This window comes from Salarias fasciatus, chromosome 16, assembly GCF_902148845.1.
Source record: "Salarias fasciatus chromosome 16, fSalaFa1.1, whole genome shotgun sequence".
Classification (NCBI taxonomy): Eukaryota; Metazoa; Chordata; class Actinopteri; order Blenniiformes; family Blenniidae; genus Salarias; species Salarias fasciatus.
The window spans coordinates 1747011-1771193 of record NC_043760.1 but is presented as its reverse complement, the minus strand read 5'-3'; the positions used below and the strand labels follow the sequence as shown (position 1 = coordinate 1771193).

The 24183-nt window shown below is 52.1% G+C and overlaps 1 protein-coding gene across 8 annotated transcripts in view; it reads right to left on the bottom strand.

Annotated features, from left to right (window-relative positions):
• The window catches only part of LOC115403736 (mitogen-activated protein kinase kinase kinase kinase 4-like), a 59572-nt gene that overhangs the window by 28181 nt on the left and 7208 nt on the right, over window positions 1–24183 (bottom strand). For all 8 annotated transcript variants that reach the window (XM_030112728.1, XM_030112729.1, XM_030112732.1 and 5 more), the window contains exon 3: window positions 2072–2128. In XM_030112728.1, coding sequence (XP_029968588.1) covers window positions 2072–2128 — 57 coding nt within the window. The remainder of the gene's footprint in view (window positions 1–2071; window positions 2129–24183) is intronic.

Sequence of the window (24183 nt, the reverse complement as noted above, 5' to 3'; positions counted from 1 at the left end):
CCTGCTGGACGGCGACGGCTCTGCTTCCAGGAGGATTCATTCACTCATTCATCACACAACTCCACTGTTCCTTCAAGCTCAAAATTCAGTTTGTTAACGTGAAGAGCCTGAGCATGTGCAGAGCCGGTGAACGTGCTGATACTGCAGTAGGAAGCGTTCTTCATATGTTGAGCAGCTTTAACAGATTTCAAATTTTACAATTTATAGAACTTCTGCAATGATTCAGATCAAAACCAGCAAATGAAAACTCACTAAGTCTTTAACTCAAGGCTCTGATTTGTACTTCAGAGTCATAAACACGTCTTTAAACAACAATGAATGGATGAAGCTGTCTTTGGATACATTTACATTCATTTAGTGATCCTGTTTTTATTTCACGAATGGTTTGAACCTCATACTTTATTTCAGACATATAAATCTGAACGTTTGACATATTATGTAGAGATACACAGAAATATAAAGACAGTTTGTGTTGAATTTCAGTTAAATTATTCACACAAACAGCGATTATGTCTGAACGGGAAGAGGCAACGCTGATTTTTGATCTGTAAGTCACTGCTGTTTCCACCTGAATGGTTTTAAGAATGGCTCATAACATGGTCAAATTAAGAAATAAATCATCACAAGTTATCAAAATGTTATCATATGAGTCATATAAGATGCAGAAGTTAATGTTAAGAGAAGCACTTTAAATTATAAAGGCTCGTTTCGTCGGTTCATTTTAATCCGTACATGGTCAAATAGAGCAGTACCGCCTCTCACCACATGGCGGCAGCAGTACCGCCTCTCACCACATGGCGGCAGCAGTACCGCCTCTCACCACATGGCGGCAGCAGTACCGCCTCTCACCACATGGCGGCAGCAGTACCGCCTCTCACCACATGGCGGCAGTCTAGGACCAACGTTTCCAGACGCGAAGAAGAAAAGAGTCACTGAAATCTCCCAGGCTGCTTCCGTCTCATCACCACCTCTTCATCGGTTTTCATGTTTGTCATTAACGTCTTTTTCTGGCTCTGTTGCCATGGAAACTGTTTCCAGAGGCTCTTGACTCGGCGCTGCCCCCAGTGGAGGTGGAGAGTGGAGTCCATCAGAACATGAAGACCAGACAGAAGTAACAGTAACAACACTGAGCGTTTTAAGCTGCTGGTGGATCAACATGAGGCTCCTGGAATCCAGCAGGTCCAGCACTGGCCTCACCTGAAAGCACTTCAACTTTCAAATGATTTCATTTCTACCGTCTTCTAGGTTTCTGTTTGCTTGAACTCTTTTTGTCCTTCGTGTTTTGAAAACACTGCCGACATTTTCACTCGACGTCAGTCACGACTCATTTAATGGAACCGACGGGGGTTTCTGCAGACGGGTGCCCGGCCAGGAGGGGCCTGGACCGGATCCTCTCCAGGATCAGTCACTCCCAGCCGAGCTGTGACGGAGCACTCGCCCCCCCCCCCGGACAGGAAACGTCCGCGGCTGCTTCTCCTCCAGTCGCACTGAGCTGTTGGTGCGATGAGGAAAGAAGCGGCGAGCTGCAGCTCAGCCGGATCGCAGGACGAGCTGCAGCACGAAAACACAACTCCAACACTGGCTGTGACTGTGCAGACACACACACGGGCCCTGCGGCTTCAAAACACACACAAAACACACACTCCTCTCTCAGCTGCCCTCCGGAGGAAAAGTCTCTTCAGCTTTCAACACAAACCCAGTTTACAGAGAGAAACGCAGCAGCGGAACAGTCCTGGTTTGTCAAGTCACGTGACGATGAGCCGCTCTTTTGAAAACTGGTTTTTCATCAGGAAAAACAACTTCAACTCATCAGGTGAGGCTGCGTTTAACGCAGAAACAACACGACTGACCACAAATCCAAACCCTCATGGAGACCACGGTCATGTGACTTCTTCGTTCAAATGGCGGCTCTTCACCTGCCAATTCATTAAACTCCTGTCATCTGTCAACGTGCAATTTATTAAGAGTTATTTGTTATTATTCACACTTTTCAAAGAGCTTTCATGTACTTGGATTTGAGTGAGATAAACCCAACGATCCAGAGAGCCACCTGGCAGCTGAAGACACTGACCTCAGTGACGTCCATGACCTTGATGGCCGCCAGTTGCCCCGTCTTGACATGTCGACCCTGGAAGAGAAAGACAGGAAAGATGAGAAAAACGTCAACATTTTCCTCAACAAACAGCGTTTCTCCATCCCTGTGAGCATCATTCACTCATGTTGTTCAGAAAAAACGACGCATCGCGAGCAATTCGCAGTTCACCTTGGTCCCTCACGCCCAGAAAACCCAGACGGAGACACCGGAGCACCGGCGGACCGATGTCTGAATCCTGGCAGAACCACAGCGAGCAGCGGCAACAGAATGAAGCTAAAACCACTCAGATGGGGCTCATTCTGGAAAAACGTGTTGGGATTCAGCAGGGTCCAGGTCTAGAACGCCGCTGCAGCTTCTCCTGAGTGACTCAACAAAAGGCAAAAACCAAAAAAACAACGAAGAGCTGCTGATTTCTAACAGTGGGAATGTTTAGAGTCAGGAGAGCAGTCCGTCAAAGAACCGGCTGTCTGGGCTTCATCTTCTAAATGTTTACTCTCCACTTTCTGCACACTGCTTCCAGAGGTGCTAAAGCTCCTGTGTGTGTGTGTGTGTGTGTGTGTGTGTGTGTGTGTGTGTGTGTGTGTGTGTGTGTGTGTGTGTGTGTCTGTGTGTGTGTGTGTGTGTGTGTGTGTGAAACCCCTCAGGTGCCTCAGAACCGCTGAGCGATCGGGTTCCCTTTGTGAGGGACGTCAGGCGACACCTGAACCGCCGATCCCACCGAGTCCCGAACGGCCGAGCTCCGTCTGCAGGCCCGGCGGCGACAGGCCGGCCCGGGTGGGGTCAGCCAGGGGGCTGGGGGTGTGTGTGTGTGTGTGTGTGTGTGTGAGGTGGAGAACGTAGGAAAAGGTCAACGCTGACTGAAAGTAAAAGACGTGAACGACAGGAGAACAAGCTGTGGAGCTTCAGGATGCACAGGAGGTAAATCTCTTCAGAACACAGTTCTGAAAAGTTTGGAATTTACACGACAGTTTTAATAACGGTGTTGGTTTCTACTTAAACGGCAGAAATACTGAAAACAGCAGCTTGTAAAAAACCATGCCATGCGCCCCAAAACAGCAGCTTGTTGGGGCGCTAGTGGGCGCTGCTGGTTGTTTCTGTCATGAAGCAATACCCTCTGAACGTGAACACTGGAGAACACAGAGAACAGCAGGTCTGCCTCTACGCCGATGACGCTATCCTCTCTGTACACTGACATGTGTTCTTTCTTCACTACGTTTGACCTCTGACATTCACATCTATTTAGTGGGCGGGGCATCTCGAGCAGCAAGGCACCATTCTGATTGGCCAAATATGTTCACGCTTTCAATAGACGGTAGTGAAACTTTGGCATTACGCGAACTTTACAAAGTGCAGGTTGGAGCGTTTCGGCAAAAGAGCGACCGACGGTTCCAGACCAAAAAGTACGAAGACATGAAAAAAAGTAGCACATAGAGAAGTTAGGATATTCCATGAAGGCTTCGGCGGCCTTTCCAGGCGCGCGCGCGCGCGTGCGTGCGTGCGCGCGCGCGTGCGTGCGTGCGTGCGTGCGTGCGTGCGTGCGTGCGTGCGTGCGTGCGTGCGTGCGTGCGTGCGTGCGTGCGTGCGTGTGTGTGTGTGTGTGTGAAGCTGTTTTTCCAACTGATATAAGCAACAAACGCGATGCTCTAAATCACTGCAATGCATCTCGACTTTGTCTGGGAGGAAGGTGACCTCCAACACAGACTGAATAATTACAAAGGTCTCCTTCCTCCTCGGACGGATGGACGGACGCAGAGGGACGGACAAACGGACGTGCAACGGGTGAACGGTGACTTCATGCTCTGGTTTCTTTGTTGAGAATCAGACACACTCCCTCAGGAACACACAGCTGTGTCTCAAACACACACAAGGACAACCTGGAAAAAGGAAAGAAGGGACTCATTTTCTGATGTGCAGCAACAGACTGGCACACACTCACCAAGTCATTTCTTTAAATAAACTTTTTAAAGTGTTGTGTTTTGCTGTAAGTGCACAGCCTGTTGTGTTTCCACTGTTGCTCTGCCTGCAGACTCTGCAGCATTCAAGCTCTCTGTGTTGATTAAAAGCTGAAGTCAAAACTGAGTCATGCTGCTAGAAATGCTCGACATACTGAAGCATGTTTTTAATTAAGACAACGCAATAAAGTGCTCCGATTGGACAAAAACATTCCAGTGAAAACAAATGCTCACTGAAAAATACACAAAAGCTCAAAATCTAGAAGCATACAGAGGGGAAGTAAAAGAGACGGGAAGTTAAAATTATTACCATCATAGAGGGTGATAAACATAAAGACTCTACAGACACTGAAAGAGGAAACAACAAGAGTGACAAGAGGCAGAAAATAATCGACGGATGAGAGAGTAATAGAGGGTGATAGAATGAGTGAGAGAGAGTAACAGAGATGAAGTGATTATTGGACAGAGAGATGGATCCACGGCGATTGGAGGGTTGATGTTGAAGTTTTCCAGTCTTCTGACCGATCACAGCGATCTGGAAGGTGAGTAGATCCTCCTCCTGACTCTCAGATAATGTTTTCATTGACGGCCTCCCAGCTGACTCCACGCTCGGCCCCGGAATGATGTAATCCTCCTGTCATCCGACTCTCCCATGACCGCCCCCACCTCCACCCCCCCTCCCAGCCCCACCCCCACCCGCCGGCTCCGGTCGCCATGCGGGACGTTTCCCTCCATCATGACGGAGCCCGGGGGTTGGAGGAGGTGAGGGCAGAGCAGTGTGGAAACACCACACACTCACACTGGAATTCCCTCCGTTTGTGAAGATTTTCAGCATTTTAACTTTTAAGTTGAATAATCGAAGTTTTCACCCCGATCCGGATCAACCTGACGACGTTATGAGGCCAACATGTCACCAGCAGGAAAACTTAACTACTGCGAACGTCTTACAACCTGTGATGAAACAAACACCCAGTGGAGATTTTCATCACTGTACAAATTTAACTGATCCAACAAGACATACAGCGGTCTGAGTCAAATGGGTCCTGAACAGGAGTTCCTCAGGGTTCTGTTCTGGGTCCTCCGTTTTTAACATCAGGGCCCATCAACCTGCTTTCCAGTGAAAACAGAAAACTTTTACTGGGGTCTGTTCACATGACAACGGTGACTGAAAACAAAACTTTCTGAAAATATGGACAATAACAACAACGGTGGCCTCTAGGCACACAACAGCAGCCACTAGTGGCCCAACATGAAAACTACACTGGTTCATACATCGTTTGCCAAATGTTGCCGTGTGAACGCAAAACTTTTTATGAAACAAAAACTCTGCATTCTGCTTCGAAATGTCGTGTAAACTTGGCCTTAGATCCACCAGACAGTGAAAATAAGAGATAACATCAGCACACGAGGAACAGCTCTATCAGCAGCACTGACTGGGGTCAGAGGTCACCGGCCTTCACCTTCTCCTCTGTTATCAGGGCATCTTCCCCTGACCCACAGGTTTTCCTCCCTCTGAGCCGACAGTCCGGCTCAGCTCCAGGGATCACAGCTGACTGGATCGGGGAACCTCTGGCTTTATTTATAAAGCGACAATTTCCACGCGGTGTCGACACTTTTACAGAGAAAACCCAACAGTTCCAAATAAATTGTCTCCACAGGAGACCCGGATGACGGTGAGGGTAACGTACGCTGTATTAGCGGAGCGCTGTTATGCTCCAGAGTACTGATTTACTGCGGCTGGACTCCCCAAGTGAAGGAACAGCGTTCAGAAAACGCTGCGTTCTTCCAGATGTTTCCAGACGCCCGAAACACAATGAAAGTTTTGCGTTTTCACTTGAGGTCGCTGTGCAGACAGAGCCGGACTCTGGTTTTTAATAACCGAAGCAGAGGAAGCCTCCAGCACCAAACCGTCATCTCAGCCATCCCACATTCCAGGTTTAGGAACTTCACAAGTTCTTAGATATACAGGACCACACTTTATTTTAACACTTTACACTAAAAAGTTAAAAAACAATCTGGAATATTTTCTTTCTGAAAGTTTCATTTGAACGTTCTGTGAAGTATTTAAAAAGTGGTTTTTAGAGAGATTGTTCGTCCGTCTGGTGTTTCACTGGCTCCGTCTGCCACCAGAGGCAGAGAGAAAACTCTCTTTAACCGAAACACTCAGACTTCACCTGCAGGAACACGATCGCTCCGCTTCCCAGCGGCTCAGAGGTTCCATCTGATCACATGACCGCCATTAAAACGGCCGCTGGCTGGAAATGAAGCCTCCTCCGCTCAGATCCGCCCCGTCGTGCAGGCCGCAGGAGGTCGTGACCCCGGAGCGCCTGATCTTCCAGCTGGAGCTGGTGTGACCTTTGACCTCAGGTGGAGGGATCTGGATTCCTTGTTACGGCGGCCAAGCGGACCGTTGGCGAGAGGCCAGATGAGACTACAGTCACACTGTAGACGGTCACACTGGGACAAGGCTTCAACCCTGCTACACGACGTCCGATTGTTCTCATCTTTCTCTCTTAGTTTTAATCCTTAATTCTTAAATCAAACGTCGGATTTTGTTGCATTTTCACGCTGATGACAACCAGATGACGGAGAACCATCTGAGAAGTTGAAAACCTGCTTGAATCAAACCAACTGCCTCCTCACCTGTATTTCCACCTCAGGTTACAGCTGCAAACCGGTGACATTTTCACAGCTTTAAACTCTGGTTTCTCTACCTTCACTTCCTGAAATTCATTTTTTTAGCTGACAGTTGAGTTTAAAACCCTGGAAATCTGCTTTATGTACTTGCTCATGCTGCTGCCAGAAAAGGAGGAGAGTTACGAAGGAGAGGAAAGACGAATAAAGAGAGAGACGAGGGGGAATGTCACAGGGTTTAAGAAGCAGCCAGAACGATAACATGATTTCTGTGTGTGTGTGTGTGTGTGTGTGTGTGTGTGTGTGTGTGTGCCCGGCAGATAGAAGCCAGATAGAATTAAAGAGAGGAACTGCGTGACTTCCCCCCAAGGAAATGCCAGTGAAGTGGAGTCATTCTGGACCAACACTCACACACACTCACACACAATAATCCCACGTCAACACATCCACACAGTTTGTGTTGAGCTCAAATGTGATTAGCTGTGCGTGTGTGTGTGTGCGTGTGTGTGTCCTCATTCTTCTATACTGGTGGGGATATCAACCTGATTGCACACTAACTCCGGTGGACAGAGGCTGAACTCCCCCGCAGGGAAATCATCACAGCCAAAGACTCATGTACGTCCAAATGTCCCTGGAAGGCATGGAAACCTGTGTGTGTGTGTGTGTGTGTGCCACAGACTGCACCTGGCTCCTTGTCTGTGTCCAAAGCCCAGAGGGCTGCAATAAAGAACGCCTTGTCCCACACACACACACACACACACACACACACACACACACACACACACACACACACACACACACACACACACACACACACACACACACACACACACACACACACACACACACACACACACACACACACACACACACACACACACACACACACACACACACACACACACACACACACACACACACACACACACACACACACACACACACACACACACACACACACACACACACACACTCTCTCTCTTCATGGAGGTTTTACTGAACAGTGCGCCTTGCTGAGTTACCGGGACTCAAAAGGAGCTCAGTTAAAGACTGACTCGGGGGGGGGGGGGGGGGGGGGGGGGGGGCCTGAGGTCTCCACAGCATGCAGTTAACGGCCGTGGGAGGAAGATGCTCTATCAGCTCGATGTTACGCAGGACTGCTGATGTTCCTCTGAGCTGAGCCTGGTTCACGGTGCTGTCCGGGGGAATCAGTCGGTTCAAGTAGAAGAAAGTTGCGGCAGGTCAGGGTAATGCTAACCACAGAGAGACAGCAGCTCTGCAGCCTTGGAGCTGCTGGAGTGGAGGAGAAAGGAACCAATCACCATTCTCCTTTCACCGGGCAGCGACTGTCACTATTTCACTAAGGTCCTGTTTACAGGAGGAGCACCAGCCGGACCACAGCCGGACCTCAGCTGGACCACAGCTGGACCACAGCTGGACCTCAGCTGGACCTCAGCTGGACCTCAGCTGGACCTCAGCTGGTGCTTGCAGAAACAAAGAGGGCAGAGACAGTGTTTTTTTTTTTAGAAAAAAACTTTGTTTTCTCATAAAAGGCAGAAACAAACTTTTTTTCTGATAACAGAAGAGAGTTCACTCTTTCACTTGGTAGTTTCAGTGTTTTCACAGTCTGAGAACTCAACATTCTGGGATGTTGAAAGACAAAGACAGTCAACGAGTCACACTGGACGTATGCCTGAAGATGCATGAAACAAAGTGTGTGTGTGTGTGTGTGTGTGTGTGTGTGTGTGTGTGTGTGTGTGTGTGTGTGTGTGTGTGTGTGTGTGTGTGAGAGAGAGTGTGTTTACGATCTGCCGCGTTTCCCTTGTTTCTGTGGAGACAGCAAACTTTTCCCAGTGAAAATGCTGAGTAAGCAGAACCTGCGATCGAGACTGGATTAGCCTTTATTCCAGAGACATGAGAGACGCCTGATGTCCTTCCACTCGTGTCTCTAAACTCATTTTAATGATTTTCTTCGGATATCGAAGTCAAAAGCAAACGTTGAACGGAGCCGATTCAGTGTGGAGTCGTTGGCTCTGCGCTCCGTCTACAAACCAGGAGCTGTGTGAAAGTAGGCCACCAACTCCAGGGACGAGAGACACTCGCATAAAGAGACGGAGCGAAGGAGGAGGACGGTCGTCACAACCCTCCATCGATCGCTGAGGAGAAGCATCTGCAGCTCGGCTACACCGAAAACAACAACAACAACAACAGCAGTAGCAGCAGAGCAGCAGCAGCGGCAGCAGCAGCGGCGGCGGCAGCGGCAGCAGGAGCAGCAGCGGCAGCGGCAGCGGCAGCAGCGGCAGCAGGAGCAGCAGCGGCAGCGGCAGCGGCAGCAGCGGCAGCAGCAGCGGCAGCGGCGGCAGCAGCGGCAGCGGCAGCGGCGGCGGCAGCGGCGGCGGCAGCGGCGGCGGCGGCGGCAGCGGCGGCGGCGGCGGCGGCGGCAGCAGCAGCGGCGGCGGCAACAGCAGCGGCAGCAGCGGCGGCAGCGGCAGCAGCGGCGGCAGCGGCGGTAGCGGCAGCAGCAGCGGCAGCGGCAACAGCAGCGGCAACAGCAGCGGCAGCAGCAGCGGCGGCAGCGGCGGCAGCAGCAGCAGCAGCAGCGGCAGACCTCAGGAAGCATCCATATGCCAACAGGTGTTTACACATCCGGAGAAGCAACGCAGCGAAATCTCAGATTCTGTTCTGGACTCGAGGAACGAGGAACGCTGGAGAAACAGTGAGGCAGTGAGGCTGAACAGGAGGACAGACGACAGCTTCAGAGCAGCATCACTCTGTAACTGGATCATGTAGTAGTGGGGGGGTGGGGGGGGGGGGGGTAGCTGGGGGGGCAACTTTCCATAACGTAATGCTGCTGTCACCCCATTTTTAGACACACTGAGCCGCCACTGAAACAGATCTCTGTCAGCAGCAGGCCGCCGCATCGCCGCTTTTCCACCGTCGGGAAATTCAGAGTTCCTCAAAAGAGTCGCTCAGCGTGACGAAGACCAGCGGTCCAGACCGGGTTCTCCAGAACACACACGTTCAAACCCCCGAACAAAACGTCTAACAGCAAACGCAGCCCAACGCTGAGATGAGTCACGTTTGAGTCTCCAGCTGAAGCTCCGAGAAGAGACGACGACACGAGACCAGACGACCAGACGTCCTCGCTCGCCGCGTCCTTCCAGAGTGACCTTCCTCCATCGGTCCGCCGAGTCCAGAGATCAGCAGAGAAAACGGTCCGACGGGGACGAGAGAGAGAGACGGAGGGACAGAGGGACGGAAGGACGGAGAGGTGGGGAGGGTGGAGGAGAGCTGCAGGTGGAGGAAGGGTGTGAAAGGCGACTAAGAATTGACCGGAGGAGCCGAACACGAGGAGGAAAAACACACAGCTGGAGATGAAGTCTGGCGGCGCTCCGCAAAAATTTGCTGGGATTTTGACGGATTCAATTCTGCTGCTGAACCAGTCGTCCCTGGGAGGAGAGACTCAGTTCCCACATCCAGAGGAAGATCCATCGTCCCGGGGCTCTGGCCCCGTCTGCTCAGGGTTTTCAGTGAAAACGGAAACTTCTGCAGCATTTTGGGTCAAATGAAGTCCACGTTCCAGGGAAGAGGACCTGAGGACCACACTGAGCAGCCATGCACCAATCCCAGCCCTTCCTCCCCAGAACACGCCCCTCCTGCACATGGAGCGAGCTGCTGAACAACATGGAGAAACGAGCAACGAGCAGGTTCGTCGTCAACAAGATGGCAGCAGTGCACCGCAACCGACAGCTATTCCGGTCTTCTGCTGGAAATGACCTTTTTTATATAGAAATCACAAAATACAGAATCTCACAGGGTTAGAAGAAAACTAGCTTCATTTCCCAGACAAACTGAACTTAAATCCTTTCACCGTTTCTGTGAAATCCCATCCTGTATTTTCTAGTTTTCTTTCCAATATTCGATCAAATGAAACATCTTCTTCCTGAGGGAGGTACAGCAGCTGAGCGTTCAGGAGGGGGACTCACAGCGCCCCCTGCAGTCCGCGCCGTGTTGTGTTTTTGAATTCAGGTGATTTGATTGGTCCCGTGCCGTAACGTGAAGGACCGGGATTCCCCGCCCTCGGGAATCAGCCGGAGGAATCAGCCGGCTTTCGGACGCCATTAGCCCCGTCGGCACGGCGACGACTCCGCCTCCACGCGTCGCCCTCCTGCGTCCAGGACACGGCGCCCGCCGGAGGCTCATGATTCGCCCTCACAGCCTCATTAGAGCCGATCGGGCCTGACTGGGCGTCGGCAGAGATACGGATCGGGGGAGAGCGCCATTAAAGAAATCCTGTTAGAGGCTGCTCCTCCAGAGACCGATGGGCCAGATAAGGCTGCTCACTGAGCGCCGCTCTGATTCAGCTCCGTCCTCTCACAGCTCCGGCTAACGACCGAGACATTGCCACCTCGGATGAGAAGACTCTCTGCTCCAAGCTGGGACTGTGGGGACGGGATGAGGGACGAACTGTTCCTGGGATTTCTCTCCAGTTTCAGAGAATAAATCTGCTGAAGCAGCAAACCGGACAAAACGCTTCAGATAAACTCAGGTTAAAAACTGAAGTCCCTCATGTCCTGAGAAGGAAACTCCAACTTTATCAGGTGATGGGGATGGGTGCCAGTTTGAAGTTTTCTCATTTTTATTTTTCCCCTCACACGATTCCTCTTTTTTGTTTTTTTCCCCCCAATCTTTGTGATTTGATATTTGGATCAATGTTAAACTGTTCTGATCATTCTTCGTAGCTGAAGACGCTCCTGGTGCTACACAATTTTATTTGTTACTATTGATTAAAAGCTTTTCAGGGTCTGCATGGATTCCCCTGAGCTGGATTACAAAGCTCCTCGGACTGCAGGGTTACCTGCCAGAGTGAGAGAGTGACACCATGTTTCTGCCTGCAGTACAACTGTGTGCCACAAGATGGTGTATTGAGTCAATTGAAAGGACGGATGTAGAACCGAAACTGAAGCTTTTATCAACAAAACGTCGGTGTTTTCAATCTACACACTGAAGAAAATCTGTGTTGCAAATGACAGCGAGAAACGAGCCCAAACAGCCCGTCTGATACGACACTTCAGCCGTTACCGTCCGGTGAGGAACCGAGGCCTGACGTCCCTCTAGCCATGACGCACTCACAGGACCCGGGCTGACGGAGGCCTGCCAAGGCCCAGCCTTCAGGACCAGTGTTGGTTTCGAAGCTCTGGCTGGCTGCTTGCCTTCTGCAGCTCCCTCAGTGACCCACAACTCCCACAATCCATTTCATCTCCAGCAAACCTCCACATCAGACGAGGCTGTTTACATCCTGCTTACAAACAGAAGGTAGCAGTTCATGGAGGGGGCGTTCAGAGCCGGGGGCTCTGTAGTGAGGCTAAAGAAAGGTTTCCTCTCAGCATACGGGACAAAATCCCGCAGAGATGAGTGATAAGCGGCAGTCACCAACAGAAATCTCCAGATCTGGAATCTCAGGGGCTCCAAATCTCCAGCAGCTCACACACCTTCTATCGCAGGGACTCTGTGGGCATCGGCGCCTTAAACCATTCATTTCTTCTGCACACTTTTGGGATTTTAATCCCCCTCGCAACCCAACGTGGGCTCCCAGACTAATTTAAAGAGAGAGAGAGAGAAAAAAAACACTTCAAAAAAGCAAAAATTAGCTGAGAAATCAGGGGAAAATGACTGATTCACAGCGTAGCTGAGTAATCCTCAAGGCCCAGAAGCTGCTTAAACTCAACCTGGAAACCAGCGCAGCGCCCGATGCCAGGCTGCAGCGTTAACCCCATTAGCCTGGTAGCTGGGATGACGGCCAGTTCGGCCTTCCAGGGGACTTTCTTAGTATGACTGCATCTAAAAAACACAATGCTCCAGGGCTTCAGGCTGGACCAGACTCGGACCGGATGAGAACTCGGCATGAATACACAGTTCACTGGAGGAGCTGAATCCAGGAGAACAGCTCTACAGCTCTGAGGTTCTTCTTTTCCAGGATCCGGTTCCATCAGGAACATGAACTCAGATCGGCAGCAGACTCAGGGTGGGACTTCCAGACTATCAGGTTTCATTAATGCAGAAGAGGCGAAACAAACAAAGACTCCGGTGGATTAATCAGCCTTCAACTGCACAGCGAGGCAGGTCTGCTGCTCTGTTCATCTGGCTCTAGACTTTTAAAAGACTAACTTGGATTTTCCGTAATTCCAAAGAGGTGAGCTCCAAAGCTCCTGAAGGGAATGCCCGACTTCTCCATTTCTGGGCTGTTGATTTCTAATGAAGAACAGGTTTATGTTTATGGTTTCCAGATTTTTATTGGGTCGTGGCAGATTGAGGTTCGGGGTTAAAACGTTCAGTTTGTGTGAAGATCTTCGGGGTTTGTCCCGGTATCGGGACGTATGAGGCTGATGAGGCTGCTGAATCAGACCTGACGTCAGATCATTTCTGTTTTCCACGTGAAAACAAGGAAACCATGTTTGAAGCAGATCCATCAATCACACGATGCCAAAAATACTGAAACAATCAAAGTTACCCCATGAACAGCAGATAAACGCAAACACACTGTTCTAAGCTGTTCTTTAACCGGTTGACTCAGGGACTGCAAACCCATGAGAGCTTTAGCCTCTCCGCAACAAATGTCACATCTTCTGTCCAGCGCCGCTCCTGCTGCTCAACAACTGCAAACACAACAACAACAACAACAGCAACAGCAACAACCAGCGGCAACCAGGCAACAACCAGCAGAAGGAAACAACGGAAGACCTCTGGACCCCTCAGCTCCAAGTCCACCAGAACCGCCCGACAGGAAGCGACGGGTGGGGCGCACGGAGATGTATGGATGAGGATGGATGGAGGAGCTGGGTGCTGCTGTGCTGGGCTCTCCGGCGGTGGTGGGAGGGGGGCAGCGGGCATCCTCGAACGGAGCTAAACTGTGCCAAGGAAAGGCATCGCCCTCCTCAGAATCTCTCCTCTGTCATTTAGAGCCAACGCCTGGACCTGGAGCTTCACCTCCTCCACCCCACCCCCACCCGACAGGAAGCTGCTGCCAGATGAAGAGACAAAGTCACAGGAAGTGGCTGCTTTTTCTGTGCAATGAAGCAACAGGAACAGGGGTGTTTTCATGTATTTTGGGGGGTAAGTTAAAGTTTTTTTATCCACCCGGGGTCCAGGCCACAGCCAAACCACCGGGACTTTCTACAGCGGCATTCTAGCAGCTCTTCAAAGGCCTGGGGGGGGTAATGAATGGGGTTTATTTTAAAGAGAAAGAGGCAGGGGGGTGGTGACGGGTAAATATAGGGGCCGTGTTACGGTGAGGAGCGACTTCTGAAGGAGGGAGCGCTCACACCGGCAGCGGGCCGTCATAAGAGACAGCGGCTCTTTTCTCAGCACGGTGAGGGCCAGGGCCAGGGCCAGGGCGAGGGCCAGGGCGAGGGCCAGGGCGAGGGCCAGGGCCAAGGCGAGGGCCAAGGCGAGGGCGAAGGCCAGGGCGAGGGCCAGGGCGAGGGCGAGGGCGAAGGCGAGGGCGAAGGCGAGGGCGAGGACGAAGGCGAGGGCCAGGGCGGAGCGCTTAATGAAGATGGAGACGCTGGTGAAAACACACAGCTGGAAAAAAAAACTGAAAGAGAGAGGAGTGGAGTGAAACTGAGCTACAGGTTACAAGACAATCTATATTCAAATCAACAGTTTTATCACCAAGAGAATCCTGGGTAAAAGTCACAAACACACTGCAGAACTGGTATTTTTATTAAGCTGCACAAAACACACACCTCAGTTCTCCAGAAACACGATGAAAACAGGGTTCTGCGGGTCTGACGGCAGCAGAGCAGTGAAACAACCAAACGTTTTACAGTCGGTTTCAAACAGTCTCTCCGGAACGCATGGCCGGACTGGACCCTCTGATGTCCACTTTTTGGCCCACGGACCACGTGTTTGACACAGCTGGGCTCATGTGACCCTTCCTGAAACGCTGAGTATTTAAAGTTCAGGCAGCTCACCGATTCAGAACATTCAAAGAGCCACTGCGAGGCTGTCGGTGAATTCCAGCGGATTGACTGGCGTCGTCGAAACGCGTTTCCATTATTCCTCACCAGGTTTTTTCGCTGTGAGCTTCATCCTATTTGCTTCATGTCATGTGAAGCGGATTGTATCGATGAAGTTGTGAGGATCGATCCGTCTCAGTCACGTTCAGCGAAAACTCGAGTCAAAGGTCACGTTTCAGCGGAGGTCGGTGGCGTGAAGCAGTGAAGCTTTTTATCTCCTTTAAGAGGAAGGGAACAGAGCCGGCTGCGTTTCAGAGCTGAACCGATCAACACCCAGAGGCTTTTCTGCCCGGCGCCGCCCGGAGCCTCGCCACAGGTCTGACCTGCGGAGGGCAAAGGTCAACGCAATCACAGGGTTTGATTTCTCTTCAGAGTGCTCACGCAGCCCGACGGGTCCACAAAACCGTTCCACCCACAGGTCAGCACCGCCGCAATCAAACCGAAAACCAGTGCATTCACTCAGACAGTTCAGCAATGCCTTGCTCCTCCAGCCCGTCACGCCCAAACATGGCCGCCACTCCGGACAAGGCTCCGCCCTCTGGAAAGGCCTTGGTAGGAATTCAAAACAAAGAATTACTGCTTCATCATCACCCATTCACAGCGCCGAGCGGACTCTTCCCGGCAACGCGAAAAAGCACCGACGGGGCAAAACCGGCGCAGGACCGCGGGAGAGAGCCTTGCTCAAGAGCACCACGGCGCTTTGTTCCAGGATTAGCAGGAATAAAGAGGAATTCAGCCAAAGCCTCAAGTCAACATGACTGAGCAGCGGAGCCGGAGCCAGTCCAGCTGGAGCCGGCTGCTGGGGGGGGGGCAGAGGGCTGGGGGGGGCAGGGGGCTGCTGGGGGGGGCAGAGGGCTGGGCAGGGGGCTGCTGGGGGGGGCAGGGGGCTGCTGGGGGGGGGGGCAGAGGGCTGGGGGGGGCAGCGGGCTGCTGGGGGGGCAGAGGGCTGCTGGGGGGGGCAGGGGGCTGCTGGGGGGGCAGAGGGCTGCTGGGGGGGGCAGAGGGCTGCTGGGGGGGGGCAGAGGGCTGCTGGGGGGGGGGGCAGAGGGCTGCTGGGGGGGCAGAGGGAGGCTGGGGGGGCAGAGGGCTGCTGGGGGGGCAGAGGGCTGCTGCGGGGGGGGGGGGGGGGGCAGAGGGCTGGGGGGGCAGGGGGCTGCTGGGGGGGCAGAGGGAGGCTGGGGGGGGCAGAGGGCTGCTGGGGGGGGCAGGGGGCTGCTGGGGGGGGCAGAGGGCTGCTGGGGGGGCAGAGGGCTGCTGGGGGGGCAGGGGGCTGCTGGGGGGGCAGGGGGCTGCTGGGGGGGGGCAGAGGGCTGCTGGGGGGGCAGAGGGCTGCTGGGGGGGCAGGGGGCTGCTGGGGGGGGGCAGAGGGCTGCTGGGGGGGCAGAGGGCTGCTGGGGGGGCAGGGGGCTGCTGGGGGGGCAGAGGGCTGCTGGGGGGGGCAGAGGGAGGGCTCGTCCCTTTCAGCAGCACAAACTGAAGAAAAAAGCCTCATCTGTAGGAAAGGTGCAATTTCTGACAAATTCTTCATGTTTCTGAGAAACAAAAAAATGGATAAAAGTGACGCATTGATTCTTTATTAACTCTGTAACTGAGCTGAAGTCCAGCAGTCAGCTGATTCTCAGGCAGGAGTCTTTGTGTTCAGGCATCCTGAGGCGGCGGTGAGGATTCTGGAGCTTCGACCTCTGTCACCAGGCTGTGTGTGTGTGTGTGTGTGTGTGTGTGTGTGTGTGTGTGTGTGTGTGTGTGTGTGTGTGTGTGTGTGTGTGTGTGTGTGTGTGTGTGTGTGTGTGTGTGTGTTCTTCCTGGACTTCACGTGCACACAGTGCACGGTTCTCCTCTCAGACATGAAGCTATGCGGCTCCTCCTCCCTCAACATACTGACCCACAATTCAGCTCTGCTGCGCTATGAATAGACGCAGCTTTAACCTACAGCAGGGCGGGGAGGGGCAGCGGGGAGGGCGGGGGGACAGCAGGGCGGGCGGGAGGGCGAAGACAGGATGAGGCCAGAGAACACGGAAAACACCAACAAAGACAGATCTGCTCCCAGCTCTGGATATTTATCTATATTCACTATTTTAATGCCAAAAAACTGGAACCTTTCATTTTTCTCATCGATAAAATTTTGTCCCAAATGAAACAAAACGCTAAAAATGTCACAATAAAACTGAGAAAACTTTGCAAATTGGTAATAAATCTAAAAATTAAGATGAAAGAAATGGAAATCGTCTCTGTGCATATCTGCACATACTGGTGTTTTTATCTTATTAATCTGAATTTGTCTGGACGTGTGTCGGCATCCTCTGACCTTACATACTCGGTATATGAAATTATCTGTACATGTTGGGATTATTTTGCTGTATATAATCTGGAAATCTGTATGTATGTTTCACATCCATGCATTAATTATTTTACTTTATGTAATCTCTCTATTTATTTAAAGTAAGAACTGTGACAAAGCAGTGTTGATAACAGCCTTGAGATTTACTGCTGCGACACTTTTAACAAGAAGAAAAAGAAGAAGCATTTCTCTGTGAAACCGACACGGCTCAGCTGAGACGCCCAAAATACCCACAAGGCCCGGCACGCTTCACAGGCTCCCCGGGGATCGAACCAGGAAGCAGGGTTTGCTGCGACCACCTGGTCGACGAGGGTCGGACCGACGGGACGGCCGCGAGTTCGGCCTGATCTCACCGCACAGCAGCGGCATGATGGGAGAAGTGTGCAGTGTGTGTGTGTGTGTGTGTGTGTGTGTGTGTGCGCTCCCCATCCAGAGCTCTTTACAGTGTTGAAATGGAGCCAAACTTCCACAGGATCTTCTATAGCTTGTACATCTGCAGTGGAGTGAAGGCATGTCAACTTTATTTATAGAGTCAAAAATTACAGGTTAGGTGTGTGTGTGTGTGTGTGTGTGTGTGGGGGGGGGGGGGGGGGGGGGGGGGTTCCAAAATGGAGTGTGAGGCCACGTCGACACACACCCATGTTTTCAAAAACCTGCAGAAAAACTCATTCAGGGCGACTGAGCGACGCCGGCCAATCAGAATCCTGGAAAAGAGTAAACACAGCTCTCACACACGAGGGTTCTGTCTCATATGGAGACGTTGAACTCCGTCTCCGCTGTCGACAAATCAATGAGTTTCCACAAATCTCCACTTTGGCCAGAGCTTTCAGACAGAGCGGTGCGGCTGACACAGCGTTCTCCAGGGAACGCCAAACTTCCACCGTTCCTCAACAGGACTGCTGGGAAAGCAGCCTTTTGAAAATGGTTCCCAGGGTGCAACTTGTTGAAAGCATTCCAAGTCTGTCACAGCAGGAAAAGAAGGAAACACAACTTTTGATCCTGCTTCTAAATCTAAATGATATGAAGGTTTTACTGTTTACTTTAAATTCAGATTTTTCTGCTCACAACAGAAGTTGTGAAAAGTGGAACCTGCTCGGACTCCTCTGATGAGGAGCTCAGTGCTCGTTCTCTCAGCAGGAAGCTTCCCTGCATGTTTATTTACATTTCCCTGACTGTGAAGTGAGTCTGAGCTCTGGACTCGGCCAGAAGTAGGTCAGCTTATGTAGGCCAGAGAGCACAGCGGAGCGCTCTGCGCCGCTTCATCCGGGTCCGGCCGCCATGCTTTCCAGGAGAGACGCAGCCGCCGCCACTCCACGGAGGAACGCCCACATTCAGCGACCTTCATGCTTCTTCACACTCTGTTTGTGAGCAGGGCTGGGCGGTGATAAGGTAATAAGGTATACCTGCGGTGTTTTTCAAAAGCAACGGTATGAGTTTCAATACCGTCATTGAAAAAATGACATGGCAATGCACTTATATAGAAGATAAGGATTAAATATGAAATATAATTTATTCAATGCCTAAAAATGATTTTTTTTGTCCAGCAGCACTTATATGTGGTTGAATTTTCAGTTTTACTTTTGCAGTAGTTCACTTTTGGAGACTTTTGATTAAGTTTATGAACATGACGTCATCACGTGACAGTGCGAGCACGAGAGAGAGAGAGAGAGAGAGAGAGAGAGAGAGCGGGAGAAAGATGGCGAGTCACGCAGTGACCTGATCCCACAGCAGACCAGGACTGCAGCGGACTGGCAGTATTTCGGTTCCGAGCTAACGAGAAGGGAGAGCGGTGTACTGACGAGGCAGTTTGTTGTAATTTAATTGATGTGTGTGCGGTGCATTCTGCGCAAAAACTGTTCTGGATGGTCAGGTTCGTTTGTTTGACTGCTGTATTTACACCTTTTTAGAAGCTGCTCTTTTTTGTTATTAAAAGTTGTTCAGGTTGCGATTTTCATTTAATTGATATGTGCGGAGCACATTCTGCGCAAAACAGTTCTGGATGGTTATGGTAATTGTTGTATTTGCACTTTTTAAGCTGTTGCTAATAAAAGTTGTTAATATTTTGCACATTATGTTGTTGTTCTTTCATTATTAGTGGTTGGTTTTCAGTTTCTGAACGGTGTAGGGACAAGACAACAGTTTGATGATGCCGTCTGAGCCTTGAGTTATATTTTTTTAATTAGTCACGGTAATACCGGATAAATTTGGATACCGCCCAACTCTATTTGTGAGTGTATAGAAAAACCAACCTGACCACAGATGGAGCAACAACGGAGGGCTGAAAATACACAGCTTCAATCTGTGGGGCTGAATTCCAGAAAACAGGCAATCCGAGAGGGCAGCTCAGAGGTCAAGGTTATCGAACGGCGCTCCACACACACCCCTTCACGACCACTTCTCCAGGAACGGGCTCATTCAGCCACTGAGTGTTTCAGTGATTTTCATCCTTTCATTTTACTCCACTGCTGCAAACCTCCGCAAATTAGAAAGGAGTTCGGTTGTCATGGAAACGCGGGGCTTCCTCTGCCATCACCTTCAGCACTAACGGTAACAAACGTATTGTTATATGTAGTCATGGAAACGCAGCTCTGCCTGTGTCGTAATTCTCAGCTGTCATGGCAACAAGGTTCTAGTGATGACACCATGCTCCATTTCCATGGAAACATGGCGCCCATGGTGTCATGCAAACACTGCTCTGGTGATGTCGTCATGGAAACCTGGTGCTTCTCACACGGTCACGTTCAATCTCTGGAAACAATGTTTTCTTTGTCGTCATGGAAACTGATTTCTGCGTTGTCATGGAAACACTGTTTTTCTGCATCATCATGCTAAGTAGTCATGGAAACATGATGCTGCTGTCATTTTCCTGGGTTGCCAGGGAGACGGACGCACTCATTCCATTATCTGTCGCCATGGAAACATGGCGCTACTTCCCTGATCATGTTCAGTTCTGGTTTTTGCCACCATCACTGAAACATGCAGCGGCTGTGTCGCGCTGCAGGTTTGTCACAGGAACAGCCGCCATCGGGCTGATGAGTCACGTTAATGTAACACACCCGACTCCGTGATGAACGGCGGGTCAAACGCCGTCAGGATACAGAAACATGGGACTTGGTATGTTGTCATGTTCAGTCGCGTTCACAACGTCAAACTGTGTCCTGAAAACTAGAAAACGACGGACAACGACACATGAAGGGCTGAATCCTCAAACTGAACAGCCTCAGTACAGCGTCTGCATGCAGAGGGGCACACACACACACAGACACACAGACACACACACACAAACACAGCAGGAGGCGGCCTGGTCCAGACATGTCCAGACCTGTCCCGGCAGCCTGCCAGAGTCCTGGAGCCTCAGCCAGGCGTGCAGGTTGGTTCAGGATCATGAGTCTCAAGTAGCTGAGGCGAACTCTTTTCATGGTTCACCGCACACCAGAGGCCTTCAGCTGGAAGCGGCTCCCGCCCTGCACCCTGCACCCTGCACCCTACTCCCTACACCCTACTCCCTGCACCCTGCTCCCTGCACCCTGCTCCCTGCACCCTGCTCCCTGCACCCTACACCCTACTCCCTGCAGCCTACTCCCTGCAGCCTACTCCCTGCAGCCTACACCCTGCACCCTGCAGCCTACACCCTGCAGCCTGCAGCCTACACCCTGCGCCCTGCAGCCTACATCCTGCAGCCCTGCACCCTACACCCTGCAGCCCTGCGCCCTGCAGCCTACACCCTGCAGCCCTACACCCTGCAGCCCTGCACCCTGCTGGGTAACCGACAGGGACGTCTCCAGGACAAACCACCACACCGTGCGCCATTTACTCCAGAATGACCCGCCAGCGGCCGGAGTCGCCTCTGTTCCACCAAACACCCTCCTCCGGCTCCCAGCCCAGCAGCTTCCAAAACCAGTCGCCATGGCAACCTGGCGAACGGAGGGATGGTCGCAGCGCTGGATTGTGGGTGGGAGGGTGGACACTGTGGGTGCAAAACACTGGCAGAAAAACGGCGGTAGGCGGGCATCGCTGCCTGAAGTGACCTGGCGCCGACCCGAGTACCGGCTGCTCCCAACAGGCCGGAGGTAAACCGACGGACGCCGTGGCGACACCGGGAAACGTTCGCGCACAGCCGTCATTCTCCAGTTAACCTGGAGAACGCGCTCACTCCACACAGGGGTCGACAGTTCAGCTGCTTTTAAACATCTGTGTTTAGCGTTGCTTCCCTTCTCGCTGCTGGAGGTCGTGACCTCCGCTGCTCTTCAGGAGTCATGGCGGCGGCGGCGACATCGGGAGGATTCTCCACGCCTCAGATGAACCTCCTGTCCTTGCCCCACACCCGCTGGACAAACTGAGCCGAATCCAAACCCTGCAGCTTCAGCAGTGTGAAGCGTTCCAGGCAAAGTGTGGTTTGTTGCCATGGAAACCAAGATCATTTCACTGAATCTGGATATTTACTTGCTGAGCCACGGAGCGGTTACACAACCACAATAAAGGATTCCTCCTCCTGGCAGCTCGTCTCTCCTCTGCAGCCTGCATGTTTCCAGGCCTCTCAGGCCTCACGGGAGTTTGCACAGTCTGCCCGGCTACAGGAGGAAGTGCCGAGGAGGGCCGGAGCCAATCGGAGGCCTGGGAGCCGGTCAGCTGGCCGAGCCCGGCCTCCGCGGCCCAATGGGAGGCGGCGGCACGGGTCAGGTGGCGGCTCAGACCGGCTCACGCCGTTCTGAAGCAGATGAAAACAAAGCTAATGAGGCTACAGTCGGCCGGCCAGCTGGGCACAAACACAGGATTTAGCATCGCCACGGCAACAAGTGTGTGTGCATCTGTGTTTGTGTGCGTCTGTGTGTGTGTGTGTGGAGCTGATCAGGACCTAAAACAAACGGAACAATGAATAACCCATCAGCCCTCCAGACAAACATGGAGCTCTCCGTTTGGAAACTTAAACCCTTCATTAACAGACTGGAGGTCTGGTCTGAGGCTCCGGTCCGGCCAGGACCGCCGCACAATGCAGAACCATCAGACACGGAAAACACACTGCTGGCCTGGCGTTTCGGTGTGAGGCTGTTCAGATCCTGAGCAGCGGCGAGAACCAGCTGGTGATCTACTGGATCCCAGAGCCACGCTGAGCGAAGGGGAGGAAAACGCAGCATCACCTGAGAGGAGGCGGAGTTTAGTCCTCATCAGGCTCCGGTCACATGACAGCGCTGCAGCCCAAACGCTGCGTCTTCACATTTCAGGTTCAGGAAAGTTTGGTTTTCTCTGAAACGTTAACGTCAACGAGACCAAACTGCAGGAAAATGTAGAGATCGATGGAATGAGCAGAAGTTTTATCCATCATCTGAAAAGGCGTGCTTGTGTTTGTGTGTGTGTGTGTGTGTGTCTGTGTGTGTGTGTGTGTGTGTATACGTGGCCGTCTCAGTAACACAACTTCAGACTCAAACTTCTGAAAGACTTCCTTTAAGCCCGTCCTCAGGACAAACACCTCTACAGCAGCTTTGTTACCCCCTCCAGATGGCCACCCATACTGTAACCCCCCCTCCACATGCACACACACACGCACACACACACGCACACACACACGCACACACACACGCACACACACACGCACACACACACACCCGCAGAGTCCACCACATCCAGCCATTTAAACCAGTGAGGCTCAGACGGCCTAACAACTGTCACCGGCCCCGAGCAGACGCTGCGGTAAGCCGGAGCGTGTGCCTGTCCAGGGGGGGAGGGGCTTAGAGCAGCCGCCAGGACGCCGCGGCGCGTGTGCCTGTCCAGGGGGGGAGGGGCTTAGAGGCGCGCCGGGCCTGCTAACTGGTTCGTCCACTTCTTATTCAGCCGCCGTCATCCGGTGATCCGAAGCCAAATCCTCACACAAAGACGCACCTCCGCCCAGAAAGAGCAGCTTCACGGCGCGAATAAAACCACATCCTGTCAGCAGCCGCCTCCAGCTGCAGCCATCCCCATCAACCAACCAACACCCAAGAAAATATCAAAACGTGCATCTGAAAGGCCGTTTCTAGTTGGAAATCTAAGCAGTGAATATTACTGAGATGTGAACAGACCTCAGTGGATCAGGAAAAAAGAAAAGGTTTTTCAGCAGAGCGAGTTCATTATTAGTTGAGGAACTTCATCGATTCTCTTGGAAACATGACTGTTTGAAATACGTTGTTTTTACCTACTGATAGAAGTCAGAATGCAGTTCGAATAAATACGTCAATCGTCACAAACCTGAGAGGAAACATGTAAAGCTCATTTGGTTTCAGCGTGAAGACGGTGATTAACGACAGCGTTTATTACCGGTTAACGGCGGTACCCAGCCTTCAATCCACACAATCAGCCATGTGATCCAGAGGTGCTGAAGACCAGGCTGCAGCGCCTCGCTGAGAGCTGCCGTCAGCAGAACCCACCGCCCGGAAAACATAACTAGATCCTCCAGAAAGCCTGAACTGCTGCTGCACCGCATGTCAGGTAAAGGCGGGGTCATGACCTGCGCTGGGGGGTCATGACCTGCGCTGGGGGGTCATGACCTGCGTCATGCGTAACGGCGTTCAGCTGTGTGAAGACAGACCGAGGACCACTGCTTCAAACGGACTCAAATAAAAACATTACAAACATGAAACCGAGATTGCTACTCTTGGAGTAAAGAGTATTTCTGGACTTAACGGTGGTTAACAGAAATCAATCGGTCCTGGACGGCAGAACGAAGGAGCTGCTGTTCCAGACGAAGGCAGGGCTGGAAAATCAATCAGGGGGAGTCCTGGGTGTGGGGGGCATGAGAGCCATGGAGAAACACTGTGGTCACGTGACCCTGGAAACATCGCCATGAGCCCAGAGGAAGCAGCGTCTCCATGCTAAGCTAAGCTAAGCTAACGAGTTGAACCAGCTGAAGCTGATTTGCTGATGAGCCGACTGAACTGAAAACTCTCCACAACAGGCCCAGTGAAGCTCAACATTCCTTCTGAAAGTGTCTCTCGAGTTGTTTAATGATTCGGGCGAGGCAGCTTCAGCATCAGCCAGCGTCTCGACTTTAAATACAGAAATCAAACAGGAAGTGGGCTGTAGAGACACTCCAGCGTGTAGAACCAGGCGGCCGGAGACATGCCGGACCGCGTGACTGCCGCTCGCCACGCTCGGCCTGTTAGCATCGACCCC